This window comes from Panthera pardus, unplaced genomic scaffold, assembly GCF_024362965.1.
Source record: "Panthera pardus isolate Hobbes unplaced genomic scaffold, ASM2436296v1 HiC_scaffold_13, whole genome shotgun sequence".
Taxonomy (NCBI): Eukaryota; Metazoa; Chordata; class Mammalia; order Carnivora; family Felidae; genus Panthera; species Panthera pardus.
The window spans coordinates 104,959,014-104,974,084 of NW_026526688.1; the positions used below are offsets into that span (position 1 = coordinate 104,959,014).

The window sequence follows — 15,071 nt, forward strand, 5'->3', positions numbered from 1 at the left end:
GTGTATGGGATCTCATGTGCACACATGTATTTGTTTCTATACAATGTATGAATGTCTAAGAGTCACAACATTTCATTAGAATGGCTGTGATTAGCCTTGACCAAATACAATTAAGGATTTACAAATCAGCATATATTTGAGGGCACCTGCATTGTATAAGGGACCAACTTCACTTGCCCTCAGAGAATTTACTTTGCAATGTATTCTACTTATTTGAAGTCAGTCGTTAATGTCTTGAATGCCCCTGTAATCTAGACTAAGCCCTTCCCCCTCGAGACCTAACAAGTTCAACTTATAATTGAGAGATAAAAGAGAGGAAGACTGATGGCTTATTTCAAATTCTTATATTGAAACTCATATTCAGGCTCTCAGTAACAATGCAGTCAGTATTAGAAAGACTTAAATTAGGTTGGGAATTGAAAGCTATAATTCTTTCAATCAATATGAATGTTAGGTATAAATTATTACAAAATGATTGATTTTCAGATAAAGTTGGATTGGCAACAATCTGTATGCCAGAGAAACTAGAACTCTGAGGGATAAGAACATCACCACTCCACTAAAATCCTCTTACCAAGGTCACCAGTGGCTGACATGTTGCTAAATCCAAAGGGCAGTTCTCAGTCCTTCTCTCTTCTTATTGTCAGCAGCATCTGACACAGTTTATTTCTCCCTCCAGAAACACTTTCTTCACCTAGCTTCTCTGCTTACCCAGCCACTTCTCCTTTCTGCCTTTGCTAGCTTGTCCTCTTCTTTCTGTCAGGCTACCCTGGGGTTCAGTCCTTGGGAAGCTTCTCTTGTCTATCTACACTCAATCCCGTGTAGGCCTCATCTGACCTTTCAATGCTGTTTATATACTAATGATACCCATGTTTATATGTCCATCCATACCATATGGGTCCTGAACTCTAGATGTGTCTATCCTGCAGCCTATTGAGCATCTCTCTCTGGGTGTGCAATGGGCACCTTAAACCAAGCCCTGATTACCTCTCTAAGCCTGCTCTCCGGCAGTCTTCTCCATCCCCATTTACCACTACTCTCTCATGCCAATTCTTTAGGCCAAAACTTGCGGTCACTCTTGACTGCTTTCATTCCCGCATCCATCACATCTCATTTACCAGCAAACATGTCAGTTCTCCTTTCCAAGAATATTCAGATTCTGACCACTTTCTCTCCACCTCGTCTGTCATATCCAGGTTCAAGCACAATCATCTCTCCCATGGACTGCTGCAGTACTCTCCTAACAAGCCTTCATGTGTGCACCTTTGCTTCTTCAGTCTGTGTTTGGCGTAAAAGTTAGAGTGATTCTCTTAAAATAACTGGCCATCCCTCCACTACTCAGAACACTCTGGATTTCCCATTTCAGTAAACACCAAATCTCCTACTGCCTTTGCCAAGTGTCATCTATACTATCTTCCCCTCCTTTCTATCTGACCTCATCTTTTGATCCTGAAACATCGGAGACAGACTCTTGCTTTGGACCTTTGCACCACCTGTCCCCTCCATCTGGAATGCTCTTCCTCAGTTATCCCTATGGCTCCTTCTCTCACCTCTTTAGGTCTACTCAAAAAAGTTACCTTCCCAACAAGCCTTCTTGGATTACCCTATTTAAAATTGTAACCACCAGCACTAGCACTGACATGCCCTATCCCACTTTGCTGCTTCTTTTTTTCACAGCACTTAAAACCACTTAAAATTCGATGTATTTTACTTCTCTTATTTGTTGCTTCTTATTTCTTCCAAAAAAAAATTATTAACTGTTCAAGGCAGCTTAAACAGTGACTGTCTAATAGCTAGAATAATGCCTGGCACATGGTGGGCATTTCTTAAATATGCCCTGGATGGAAAGAAGGGAGGAGGGAGGTGAAAGGAAAAGGGGGGAGAGGGGAAGAAAGGAAGGGAAGGAGAACACACTTACTAACTCTCTTGCCTTTGCCTGCACAGCACACGTTAGATATCAAGAGTACTACACTACCTGCTGCTATTCGTTGCTCTGAGGCCCGTCTTTCAGAAGAAGGGATATTCTTATTGGCTAATGGTCTAAACATGTTCTTATGGTTAGGAGTTAGTAGCCCACCAGAACTGATCCAAGGAATATTTAACGTGCCATCTTTTGCACATGTCAACACAGATATGGTGAGTATTTTTTTTTCATTATTTTTGTGGTAACACACAAACTCTTGAATGTTTTGTGCTCATGTGCAACCATATAATACAAAGTAGAGGAAACGATAATGGCATGCAGTTCTTTATAAGAAAGAGAATTTCATGTTTTAATGAATAACAATGAGCTGGTATAAAGTTATTTGTATAAAGTATTATCAAATAACCAAAATATATGACTTGAAATAGGGATTGCCAGAACTTCCAGATCATTTGCTATGTGTTAGTCACTGTGCTCTAAATACTTTAAATACACCATTGCATTTAATTCTTTCACAAATCAGTGAGACAGACATCATCATCAACATTTTGTGCATGAATCGATTGAGCTTTGGAGACAAGTTCTTTCAGGTAGCAAGTAACAGAGGTAGAAAGCGAATTCAGTTCTTACACTCAGTACTCTTCTCTGGTGTTGAACTCAATATTCAAAAGAAAGCAGAAATCTTGCATCCATATTTAGCTACAGACTAAAACTGTGTCAGATTAATGAGTTGCAGAATAACAATCTCACAAAAACAGGTTTTATTCCCCTTTGTTTTAAATAAGTTATATACTCCACTCATTACAAAAGAGATTGTGGATTTGTTGTAAAATGAATACAAATGACTTTATTTTTAAAGTATCCTAGGAAAAACCAGCAGTTGTAATTTGTTTGAGAGTATTTATTGTAAATCTTATTTGTAGACCATTGTTGCATGAGCACCATTGCTATGAAGGTTATTGTCTTATTGTACTTCATGGTGCATTTCTTACGAATTCACATGTAGAACTCAGCAGATAGTTTGTTCCCTGAGGCCTCACTTGTATGATGGCAAGATGAATTAAGTCTAGTTAATTCCCCAATTTCTGTTATGAAGGTAAATACATAATATCCTGGAGGAACGAGCAGGATCAAAATTCCACCTCTGTAGGTGGTCCGTTTAGGGAGCTGCATATCTGTTATGAATGTCAAAAATATATTTTGGGGACGCCTGGGTGGCTTAGTTGGTTAAGCATCTGACTCGTGACTTCAGGTCAGGTCATGATCTCACCGTTGTGATCTTGAGTCTCGAGTTGGGTTCCGTACTGGATGTGGAGCCTGCTTAAGATTCTCTCTTTACTTCTCCCTCTGCCCTTCTCCCCCCACACACACTCTCATTCGCTCCCTCTCAAAAAAAAAAAAAAAAATATATATATATGTGTGTGTGTGTGTGTGTGTGTGTGTGTGTGTGTGTACATGTATATATATATGTGTATGTGTGTGTGTACATATATATATTTATATTTTAAAAGAATTAAAGGTGTCCATATCCCATTAAGAGACTATTTCTAAAGACTTAGAAATAGTAAGATCTTTGCATGTGGTTAAAATTAAGGAATGATTAGAAATGCAATTTTTAAAAAATAAAAAAGTTCAAGTTCAATAGACAAAGGACTGTGAATCTGAAGAATGTTTATATAAAATTTAAGGAAGCCTCCTCATCTGTCACAATGTATTGTTAGAGTAAGTGTTAAATGCGTATTTGCTGAATTTGCTGAATGTACATATGAAATCACCAGTCTGTTTACCACAGAGCAGCAGATTAGTAGGTTTGTGCTTATACCAGTGTGCCTCCTTCGACCTTCTTCAAAAAAATAAAAGAAAAAGCAAATGTCACTTTGATTTTAGAGACAGTTGGCACTTCGAAATATGTATGTGACGTATACTTATGTTGTTTGTTACATAAAAAGATCTACCTTAATGTCAAAAAATACACATAGGGGATGGAATGTAAATATAAATAATGAATTTTCTGCCTTTTTCTTTCTTTCTTTTTTTTACAATTCCTGTGAAAAATACCGTCCATGATCTTTTCCTGAGGCTTGAGACTTTGTGGTAAAATGTTCTACATTTTTTTTTAAGTTTTCCCCATTTATTTTATTAAAACAATTTTTTTTAATGTTTATTTATTTTTGAGAGAGGGAGAACATGAGCGAGGGAGGGTCAGAGAAAGAGGGAGACAGAATCTGAAGCAGGCTTCAGGCTCTGAGCTGTCAGCACAGAGCCCGACACAGGGCTCAAACTCACGAGTTGCAAGATCATGATCTGAGCCGAAGTCACTTAACTAACTGAGCCACCCAGGTGCCCTGAATTTTACTGTCTTACTGGAAGAAATGAAATTCAGATTCTTCATGTCCCCTGAAGGCCATGTGCAGTAGTTATCTTTTATAAACTATTAGCCAGATTTCAGAAACATCTCAGGGGGCACATTCCCCTTGAGAAATCAGCATTTGGTGGTTTGTTTTAATCTTGGAACAGTAGAATTTGGATGGTGTTTTCTAAACATGGTCATGATTCACGGTCCTGCAACTGATCCACTGAAGGAATAAAGTACATCCTTTTCTCCTGTGACAAAGCCTTGAAAGAGACATCTTACAGAGGGATTAAACGTCATGGTGTATGATCCAAAGATATCCTTTGCATAAAACATATACCCGTTGTGTCATTTAAGTGATGTACATGTGTCAAATTTCAGACAATATTTATTTTCAAATGATGGAGAGTAAATTGGTGGAAATGTATGCCAATAAGAATGAATAATTTTCAGTGCATTTTTTCACAATTTTTGGTTTTTAGGTAAACAGACTAAGCCAAAAATCAAATATATGGTCTAGAAGGATTTTTTTTTAACTTTAACATTCTAATAATCTCATTGCCAATTACACTGAAGCTTAAACTTTGATTTTCTCAAATTTAGACATTACTGCCTGAGATTGGAAACCCGTACTCTCAAACACTCAGAATGATAATGAGTATTATCCAACAAAAGAGGCCATATTCAATGAAGGTAAGAATGAGATTTTATTTTTTCCTTTATTCAAATTTTTAAAAAGATTTTACTATTATTTTTTAATTAATTTATTTATATTCAAGTTAGTTAACATACAGTGTAATACTGATTTCAGGAATAGAACCCAGTAATTCATTGCTTACATATAACACCCAATGCTCATCCTAACAAGTGCCCTCCTTGATGCCCATCACCCATTTAGCCCATCCCCCCACCTCCCCTCCAGCAACACAACACTTTGTTCTCTATATTTAAGAGTCTCTTATGGTTTGCCTCCTCTGTTTTTATCTTCTTTTTCCTTCCCTTCCCTGTGTTCATCTGTTTTGTTTCTTAAATGCCACATCTGAGTGAAATCATATTATATTTTTCTTTTTCTGACTACCTTATTTTGCTTAGCATAATACACTCTAGTTCCATCCATGTTATTGCAAATGGCAAGATTTCATTCTTTTTGATCACCAAGTAATATTCCATCGTGTATATATACCACATCTTCTTTATCCATTCATCAGTCAATGGACATTTGGGCTGTTTCCATAATTTGGCTATTCATGTTTTTTTTTTTTTTAATTTCATTACAGTCTTTTAAAATGCATGTCCTATATTTTTATAACATGATCTTTGATAGAAAACTCACACTGACCTTAAAAATCTACCTACTTAACAGATACAAACATAAAAAAAAATAGATATCACCACAGGTTAACCATGGATTATTTTAGTAAGTACTAACTTAGTAATCATGCAGATCTTCATGGCTTAATAGCAACTGATTTCATTAACAGACTGTGGAATGACTGCTTCAGTGCTTAAAACTACTTAATTACAGAAGTATCATTCAGAACATTTTTAAAATTTTTTTATAACTTCAGAATTGTGATCTCTGAGTTTTGTTATCCTAGCCCTTCTAAGCCCTTCAAGGCCTCAAGTTTGGGTAAAAGAATATAAAATATCTATAATTCAGGAAAATTATGCCTTATTACCAAGTCCCAGCTACTCACCCATCTTCCTTCTCAAGTTAATATTGAGAAGATTCAATATTAAAGTCTCCTAGAATTTGAAATGTACAGATGATGGTGGTTTATTATGGTGCTATTCCCTGAAGTGTAAGACATTCACCTAGATGCAGGCCTTTACAACATTCAGGATATTATGGGCCATTTTCCCCTGAAACATAAATATGATAGTAATCTAAGTCAGTATCCTTGACTGTGAAAGATACTCATGCATGCAAACATCAACTTTAGGCAGAGCTTAGGTAAATTGAACTAATGAAGAGCTTTATAACTTCTAGGGTGCCTCGGTGAGCACAGAACCTTTCCAGAACTATTTTCACACCACACACAGTTTTAAATTTTTTTCATGTTTATTTTTGAGGGAGAGAGGAGGGGGTGGGGAGGAGAGAATGTTTGCAGGAGGGGCAGAGAAAGAGAGAGAGAGAGAGGCACAGAGGATCCCAAGCAGGCTCTGCACTAACAACAGAGAGCCTGATGTGGGGCTCGAAACCATGAACTGTGAGGTCATGACCTGGGTGAAGTCGGACGCTTAACCAACTGAGCCACCCAGGTGCCCCTACTTGGGTTCAGTTTTAGGGAAAGACCTAGAGATGGCAGAGAAGGCTCAAACTAAACACATTCTTCACATGACACTGAACACCCTCGAGGCATGTAATGAAACCTAAGGTCTCATGAAACAAACATTGAAAAGCACTGGTATTGAATACATAGCAGTGATGATCCGTATACCTTTATCCTAGCTGCAGCAGCTACATCCCCACAACCTGCCTCATTTGCAGAGAAGAGTCTAGACTAAACATAGAGATCATGTGCCCAAGAGCCTCTCCGTCTAGGAAAGATAAAACTTGTCTCTCTGCTTTCTCCCACCTGCTCCAATAGTGGGAGGTCATGTTAGCTTTAATTATAAAAATACCTGGGGGGCACCTGGATTGCTCAGTGGGTTAAGCTTCCTACTCCTGATCTCAGCTCAGGTGTTTTATCTCCGGGTCATGATTTCAAGCCCTGCATTGGGCTCTGTACTGGGCATGAAGCCTACTTAATCAATCAGTCAATCAATCAATCTGGGATAAGCTCTGAATATATGTGAATAAGATAAAAGCAGTTGCATGTTAAATAATTTTGGCTTGAATACTTAAATCAGATTTTTTTATGTGCCACTTGCAAATGTATCTGTTGTTTATAAGATTTCTTTAGCTTCTTCAAGAGGTTTATTATCTGTGTAACAAATTTGATCTACAGATGTTAGAGTTGAAAGGAAGCTAGAAGATACCTCATTCACCTGCTGCCTTTCAGCTCCCTCTAACACCATCTAACAGATAGTAAAGTGAGACTCAGAGGAGCTCACTCACTTGGTTACTCTCTCAGAGCTAGATCAGGGCAGATGAAGGCCTAACTCCAATGCACTCAGCATTGATACCTTTGTCTCTGACATTTGAAAGTAGACTACATAAAGGAAATAAAAACATATTTATAGAATCTTTAAATCTCTTCTAAAGAGTCAAGGTTGAATAGGACTGGAAGGGTCAAGAACACAAAATCAAATCCAGAAGCCACTGCTACCTTCTAGGCTATGCTAATTAGCTTTTCAGACCATCGACTCTTTTAGACCTCATCATTGTCTGCATAGTCTTACTTTGTGGAGGAGCAAAAAAAGATTTCTCTCACAGTATATCTGGGAATATTACCTCAATCAAACGTCTCACTGATAAAGTCTAGTCCTGCCCTGCTCAAAGTTCTCTGTGCTCCAAGTGTTTGCCATTCTCTTCTTCGTGTGTTTTCTACATAACTCCCCTCCCACTGGCTTCTTTCTAGTTTATAAGCTATTCAAATCTACTTTCATTGAATCTTCTTTCTCCAAGATTCTGTTTCCCTTTCCTTTTATTTCATTCTACAAATTTGTATCAAATGCTAGCAATGTACCAGGCATTGCATGTTTCTTGAAAAAGTCATCTGTTAACTGCTTCTATTTCCTTATTCCCATGTCTCCAGTTATCTGAAAATGGCCAAACTGCCAAGAAATTGATTCTCAGTCCCTTTACAGCATTTACAAAATCAAATGCTACCTGTTTTCTCAAATGTTCTCTTCTGTCAGCTTTTAGAACATCATATTCTTATGATGCTCCTTTCTCACTGAACTTTTTCTTTGGCTTCCTTTCATTTATCTGCCCCTTAAGAAGAGCTGGTGTTCCCCTTAGTTGTGTTTGTGGCTCTCTTCCCATTCAGTTCATTCTTTGGGGGCCACCCTAATCACTCTCATCATTTATCTATTTCTTATGAGGCAGGCAATGAGAAATGAGAATGGCTTTGAAGGACAATGATTCCTTTTTTAAAAATTTTTTAATTTTTAAAAAAAAATTTTTTAATGATTATTTTTGAGACAGAGAGAGACACAGCATAAATGGGGGAGGGTCAGAGAGAGAGGGAGACACAGAATCTGAAGCAGGCTGCAGGCTCTGAGCTGTCAGCACAGAGTCCGACACGGGGCTCGAACTCACGGACTGTGAGATCATGACCTGAGCCGAAGTCAGACGCTTAACTGACTGAGCCACCCAAGTGCCCCTGAAGGACAATGATTCCTTAAGGCCACTGGTACTGTGACCTGGAAAATATAAACTGGGACCACTTGAAATAGTACTTCCATGAAGAGGGTACCTAAGAGGTTGGGAGGGACACCAGCAATGATCATTTTGATATTCTCTTCCTATTCTACAAAGCTATGTCCCTCCCTTTGGAAATGTAAAGGGAGAAGGATTATAAAATATGGATTCCCCAACCCACCCCAGTATTTTTTTCCTCATCTTTGTGTGATCTAAGACCGCCAACATGTCAAGACAGCTAAGACAGTTTGCCATACTTCCATGAATCTGCTTCCTGAGACCATCCACTATAGTTTCTGTGCCATGAAGGAATGAGTGGTGGCTGGCTCAACTTCGTAGAGACTCAAATGGTACAGCAGGATATTTGTTACTTAAAGCTCAGTTTCTCCCAAGGCTGAAATGCATTTCCTATTCTATTTCCCACCTCAGATCATAGCCAAACACACTTCATCAAAGGAGGTTTTACAGTGAGCATCATGGGAAAATGGCAGCAACAGAGAATACCCCTCAGATGTGTAGTATGAACTTCTTCCCATTAATTTCCATAGAGAAATTAAATTCTAAAGAAATTGGATCCTCAAATTCTTCTCTTCATAATGTCTCATTCTGCCCAGCCTCAGCCTGGGCTGTTTCACTGAGGCCAAACACATTGCTGTTGCCCATCACGGCCAATAGTAGAATCCAAGTGGCATGTGGGAAAAAGTGGATACCACCAGTGAAAAAGAAAAGGGCCTTGGCTTCAGGCTCACCAGGATGCAAGTCTTAAACTCCTTTGGAGAAGTTTCCCTCGAAGGTTAGTTTTGCTCCCCCATGTTGGGGTGGAGCACACCTGTCCAACATAGCTGTTCCCGTGCTGCCTCCCCGTGCCAGGCACTGACACCTGAAAGCCAAGACATCACACGTGTCCATATCCACATAGAATTAGCTGAGTTGTGTGGTAGCAGCAGCAGCAGTTTTGTATTTTAATCAGGTCAGGGTGGTTTAAAGCTTATCAGCCTAGGGCCCAGGCCAAAATAACATAAAGGAAAAAAGCAAACTGTGTTGACAAAATTATCCTGCTTGATAACTAAAGCAAAAGTGGGAAGGGTCAGGCCCTCCTAGTCAAAATGGCAGATACCTTCCTTGCTGCAGCTGGTAACTGCAGACCTTTCTGGTGGTTTCACCTGGTGAGAGGAAGTGAGGGGATACCATGGCTCCTCCAAATTATACAGGAAGCAGGCAGGGGGACATTGTTTTGCATGTGTGGCTCCATTAACTCCACTCATAGCTCAATCAGATCATCAGACCATCATCTCTGACTTCCTGAAACAGGAGTGAGTAGGGACCAGCTTGATAGAAGGGCTCCAAGTGTTCATGACAAAGCTACCCCCTTCTGGGCTTCTTTCCCCTGCGCTTCTTCCCCTAGAGCAGCACTGTCCAAATAATGCAAGCTGCAGATGTAATTCTAAATTTTCTAGAAGCCATGTTAAAAATGTAAAAAAAAAAAAAGTCATTTTAATAATATATTATTAATCCAGTATATCCAAAATATCATTTCCACGTGTATAAGCAGTTACTGAGTTTTGCATTTTCTTTTTCCTACTATGTCTTAGAAATCCATCGTGTATTTTACATTTATAGTACAACCCAGTTCAGACTAGCCATGTTTCAAGTGTTCAATAATCACACATAGCTGGTGTCTACAGTACTGGACAGCATGGCCCTAGATAATTTCTATAAGCAGGGAACAAGAGTCCCCTGTGCGATCCACCTCGGTGGTGCCTCTCAGATCTCCTCCCTTTCCACCATCACTGCTCTGTAATTCAGATCCTGACCATCTCCCACCTAGACACCTCCCAACTGCTTCCTACCTAGCTTCCCTCATCTCCTAATGCATTCTATATGCTACCAGTTCACTGTCTCATTTTGTTCTGCAGCACTTTCACTGGATCACAACCCCTACAAAAGCTTAGACTCATTAAGGTAGTTTGTCCCTAACCTTCCACTGACTGTAAGACTGTTAACTCACATCTAGCCATGTCTGTCTTTGGCACATGGTACATGGCACCCCGTTATGGAATGCTCTTTAAACCCTACCCCACCCCCATCCTTAAGGAAATCCTACCTTATTCTTTAAGGCTCAAGCGATAGTTAACTACCACTGTGAAGCCTTTCACATAATGGTTTTTCATGTTTCATTGTTGGAACTTACAGTTGTATGTCTTGGGTTTTTATGGTTTTGGGGTCAGTGCCTCCCTCCACTCTAGATAATAAGCACTGTCCCATCATTTTATAAGGCCTTACACACAGTGGACATTATGTAATTTGGGTGAAATTGAAGCATGTATAATTGAGCCACATTCAGGGAATGTTTATAAATCACCTACCTTGTTATTTTTCCTAGCTGACAATAGTAAAGCAGCGAGAGCAGCCAGAAATGGTTTTCCGACAGTACCTGGTAGAAGACAAAGGACTTTATGGAGGATCATCTTATGTGGATTTCCTTTGTTGTGTTCACAAAGAGATCTGCCAGCTGCTTAATTAATTGAATCTTCTCTGTTGTTGATGTTGCATTTTTAAGGAGATCATCTCCTTCTTGGTGCCTAATTCTTCAGATGATAACAGGCTAGTTTTGATTTCTTGCTCATTTTCAAAATAGCTTTCCAAGAGGACATTTAGGACTTCAGCTTTGGTGCTCAGGTATAAAGTCAATGAAGGTACAGTGGTACCTTTTAAAGGGAACAGTCTATTTCTGATTGCACAATTTTTAACTGTTAAAATCGATACAGTTTGCATTTCATGAAAGGCATAGTTTACAGAACTGTAAACATTCTTAATTTTCTTTCTTTGTGCTAGACATATAAATTATTTTTCAAAATGTATAGATTTGGGGTAAAAAGTTGTCTTGGCTCTCCCATTTGCAGTGAGGGAAAAAAAAACAATTTTTACATTATACCTAATTTTTTAAAACCATGTAACACCCCTTGAACATGTTTTTCAACTTAAGGTTTGCATAGCAGACTTTTAATAACCTTGGAATCTATTTGGTAGAACAATTTGTGTTCTACATTTTTTTTTCATAATTATATGTTGTGTATGTTAAAACTATTTTCCAGTTGTTGTTTTGTCTATAAAACTGTCTTTATCTATATTCTTAATGGTTCTCTGTACAATTTTGAGGGTTTCTACCTGTATATAATGGATCTTAACCAGTACCAATAAATCACTTCATATGCTCTTAACAGGTAGAGATCATTTTTTAGGTATTTTGAGATTTTAAAATAAGGGTCATACTGTGTCTTGGATAAAAGTTGTTTACAAGGCTCACTAAGAAAAAATGGGGAAAACTATTTTTTTTTTTTTTGAGGGTTGGGAAGTGTTAAGTGAATAAATCAGTCTAGGAAATATCAGAGACCATGTACTTGAGAATTGCATTTTTAAAAATTCTCCATTATGTCCTTATGGGCAAATAATAGAAATGGGTTATATGAGATCATTATTAATAAATAAATATAAACCTAGGAGAGTGGTTTTGAGTGGTATGACACAGGCATCTGTCCTGTATCCGCCCTAATTCAACTCTGATACTAGTGATATGAATAAATAATGAGTTAAGTATACTGAGTACATATAATGTTGTAAGAAGTGCACTATATGTTTTGAGAACATTTATTCCTCACAGCAACCCTAATCTTATTACCAGCCCCATTCACAGATGAAGACATAGACTTGAAGTGAATAAATCAGGACCTTGTCTACGATTGCATGGCTAGTAAGGTTTATTTATAAATCAGTAGATGTCATGAAATTGAGTAGGATAACAAATACACTGACAGAATTAAAATCTCTTCCCATGTTAACCGGCATGATGTTTCAGACTGACTTGGATGAGTTTAACAAGAAGAAATGTATGATCCTGAACTTGTGTCCAGAAAAATGAACATGCAGATGCTCCTTGGAAACAACGGTATTTAAAACAGAACCGAGGGAGTTTGTCAGCATGAATCTGTAGTGAGATGAAAGCAAATGTGATCTCAAGTTACTCTATTACCAGAATAACCTCTCAGATGAGTAGAGCTACTCTGAGGTGAAACCACATTGAGATGCGTGTTCAGTTCTAGGCACCGTGCTCCATGTGAACTAGAAGCCCAGAGCACATTCTTTGATTCACTCGAAGATAAGTCTCTTATTGCTCTGTATGTTCCCTAGGGTAGAAGACCAGAAACAATATGTAGAAGTGACAAGGTGCCACTCAGTTGAAAGAAGAACCTACTAAGTAATTAGATGCTCAAAGAGTGTGCCATTCTGGGAGGTAGTGTGTTCTACATATTTATTTTTGCACATCTTCTATGTGCCAGATGCTATGCCCTCTACTGGAGAGACAGACAACAGTGAGCAGCACAAACAAAATCCTCTCCATCTCTATAATTACAGTAGTTTTCATAAATGCTGTGACATGCCATAGTATTTTGTTATTTCATATATAAATTTTATATTATACATTTTATGTGTATATATATATATATATATATATTTATAATATATATTTACATATGTAACATAGAAATAAAATCAGGTATATGTGATATGACCTAGTCTAGCTAGCGGGCACGTATAGTCAGTAAAGATTTCCCATTAGTTATATTAAAGCTGGGACCTGAAAGAATTAGTAGACATTAGCCAGGTAAATGAGAGTATTGGTAAATATGTATGAAGGCTCAGAGCGGGAGAGAGCACGTATCACCCTTTCAAGAAACTTGCAGAACTTAAACTTAGCTGGAACTTACTAGGGAGAGACAAAGTGGCAAAAGATAAAGCCCAAGGGATAGTAAGAGTGAGTCCTATTCAAGGGGGAGTTTAGATTTAATCCTAAAGGCAAAATGAAGACATTCAAACTGATTTCAGTAAGTGACAGGACTCTCTTTAGGAAGATCACTCTGGGGTTGTAAAGTGGTAGAACTAGAAGCAGAAACACCACTTAGGAGGTTGAGTAGTCTACTGGAGTATATGGCGGCCTGCACTAAAATAACAGAGGGTTTTGACAGAGGGAGATAAGGAGATGAAGTTAGTGAAGGAGAAGTGTTTCCCTCAGAAAGGAAACACCGGAGTAGATGCGGACTGTATGTATGTGTGAGTCTCTGTTTGTACAAGAGGCAGTAGTTTACAGCTGTCTATGCTGAGGTAGCTTGCAACCTATGCAGGTGGGATAAACTATACCTAAAAGTAAAGGCCTGAAGCTCAAGCAAAAACTCTGGGCTGGAAATTTGCAAATCATCTACGTACAGAGGAAAAGAAATGGCACAAGATGAAAAAACCTCTGACAAGACTGGGAGAAGGGCCAGAGAGGTAAAAAGGAAAACTTGGCAAGAGGATGTTACAAAGCTAAGGTAAGAGGGGTGCATGCAGAGAGTGGGGCAGCCAAATTAACAGCCTTCCTAGAGGGAACTTAAAGACTAAAACGGTTGTTGGAATTAGTAAAAAAAAAAAAAAAAAAAAAAAAAAAGGTCATGGCTGAGTTTGGTGAGAGCAGTTTTACAGGGTCAGTGAACTTGAATGCTACATTGGAATATGTTGAACAATGGGAGTCAGAGTGGAGGCAACTCAAGAAAGAGATGAGAGAGTCACAGAGGAAGGACAGGATTTTTTTATTTTAAGACAGGGATTTGACATTTAAATGCTGGTGGAAAGAAGCCAGTATTATGTTGGAAAAGTGAATAGCGGCAGTACTGTTTCATCAACAGTTCGAAAAATGTTGAAGACTAAAGACAAAAAAAGGTTTAAAAGAACAAGATTCTTAGAAGGCAGAAGAAAATATAATGCAGAGTACAAACAGATTAGCTTTCAATGGGAAGAGAAACCCAATACATAATGGAGGTGCTCCAATAAATCCTGAAGGACAACTTGCCAAAAATGTTGAGTGCTGTTCTAAGGTGTTCTGCAATAGAGCATCATGGTTTCTGGAACCAATGACATAGGTTTCCATACCAACCCCACCCTGAAATTGAACGTCAGGGCATGTTAGAAACCTTTCTGCCTTGGTTTCCTACTCATTTGTTAATAAGTGTTAAAGGTTTAGAATAGTCCCTGATACACAATGCTATTTAAGTGTTCATTGCTGTTATTTTATTAGTATTTTTTATTTTTGTTAAACCTGCTAAGGATCACGAAAACTAGGACTACTCTGATTCCTAATTGTATTTGCTCTTGATGCCATGAGTATATTAACTGGTATCCTCGAAATCAAGCTATCTTTAAATGCTGTAGAAATGTCCAATTAAATGACGGTTTCAGAAGTTAAAATAAATTTATCAATGAGAAAACTACTTAAGCTGCTTTAAGTGTTAAAAACCCAAACTTGTAAAATATAAACCAAAGACAAGAATTTGTATTTTGTGTTTTGAGGAACTATTATGAAAAATAAGAGTTTACTCCCTCAAGAAAGCATATCTTTGAGGAAGTTACTAAATGGCATTACCTTCAGTTCCTGGAAGTAACCGGATAACAGG

General features: G+C 38.2%; 1 protein-coding gene and 1 long non-coding RNA gene across 5 annotated transcripts in view; one reads left to right on the forward strand and one right to left on the reverse strand.

Annotated features, from left to right (window-relative positions):
* The window catches only part of SEC24D (SEC24 homolog D, COPII coat complex component), a 105,946-nt gene extending 94,139 nt beyond the window's left edge, over positions 1–11,807 (forward strand). For all 4 annotated transcript variants that reach the window (XM_019418468.2, XM_019418460.2, XM_019418477.2 and 1 more), the window contains exons 21-23: positions 1,945–2,136; positions 4,881–4,970; positions 10,970–11,807. In XM_019418468.2, coding sequence (XP_019274013.2) covers positions 1,945–2,136; positions 4,881–4,970; positions 10,970–11,110 — 423 coding nt within the window. In that variant the 3' untranslated portion in view covers positions 11,111–11,807. The remainder of the gene's footprint in view (positions 1–1,944; positions 2,137–4,880; positions 4,971–10,969) is intronic.
* Positions 5,496–11,035, reverse strand: LOC128776556 (uncharacterized). The gene is made up of 3 exons (XR_008421712.1): positions 10,953–11,035; positions 9,704–9,888; positions 5,496–6,140 (listed from the first exon to the last, which is right to left on the reverse strand). It is a non-coding gene; the product is annotated as an uncharacterized LOC128776556 (long non-coding RNA).
* Positions 11,808–15,071: the final 3,264 nt, after the last annotated feature.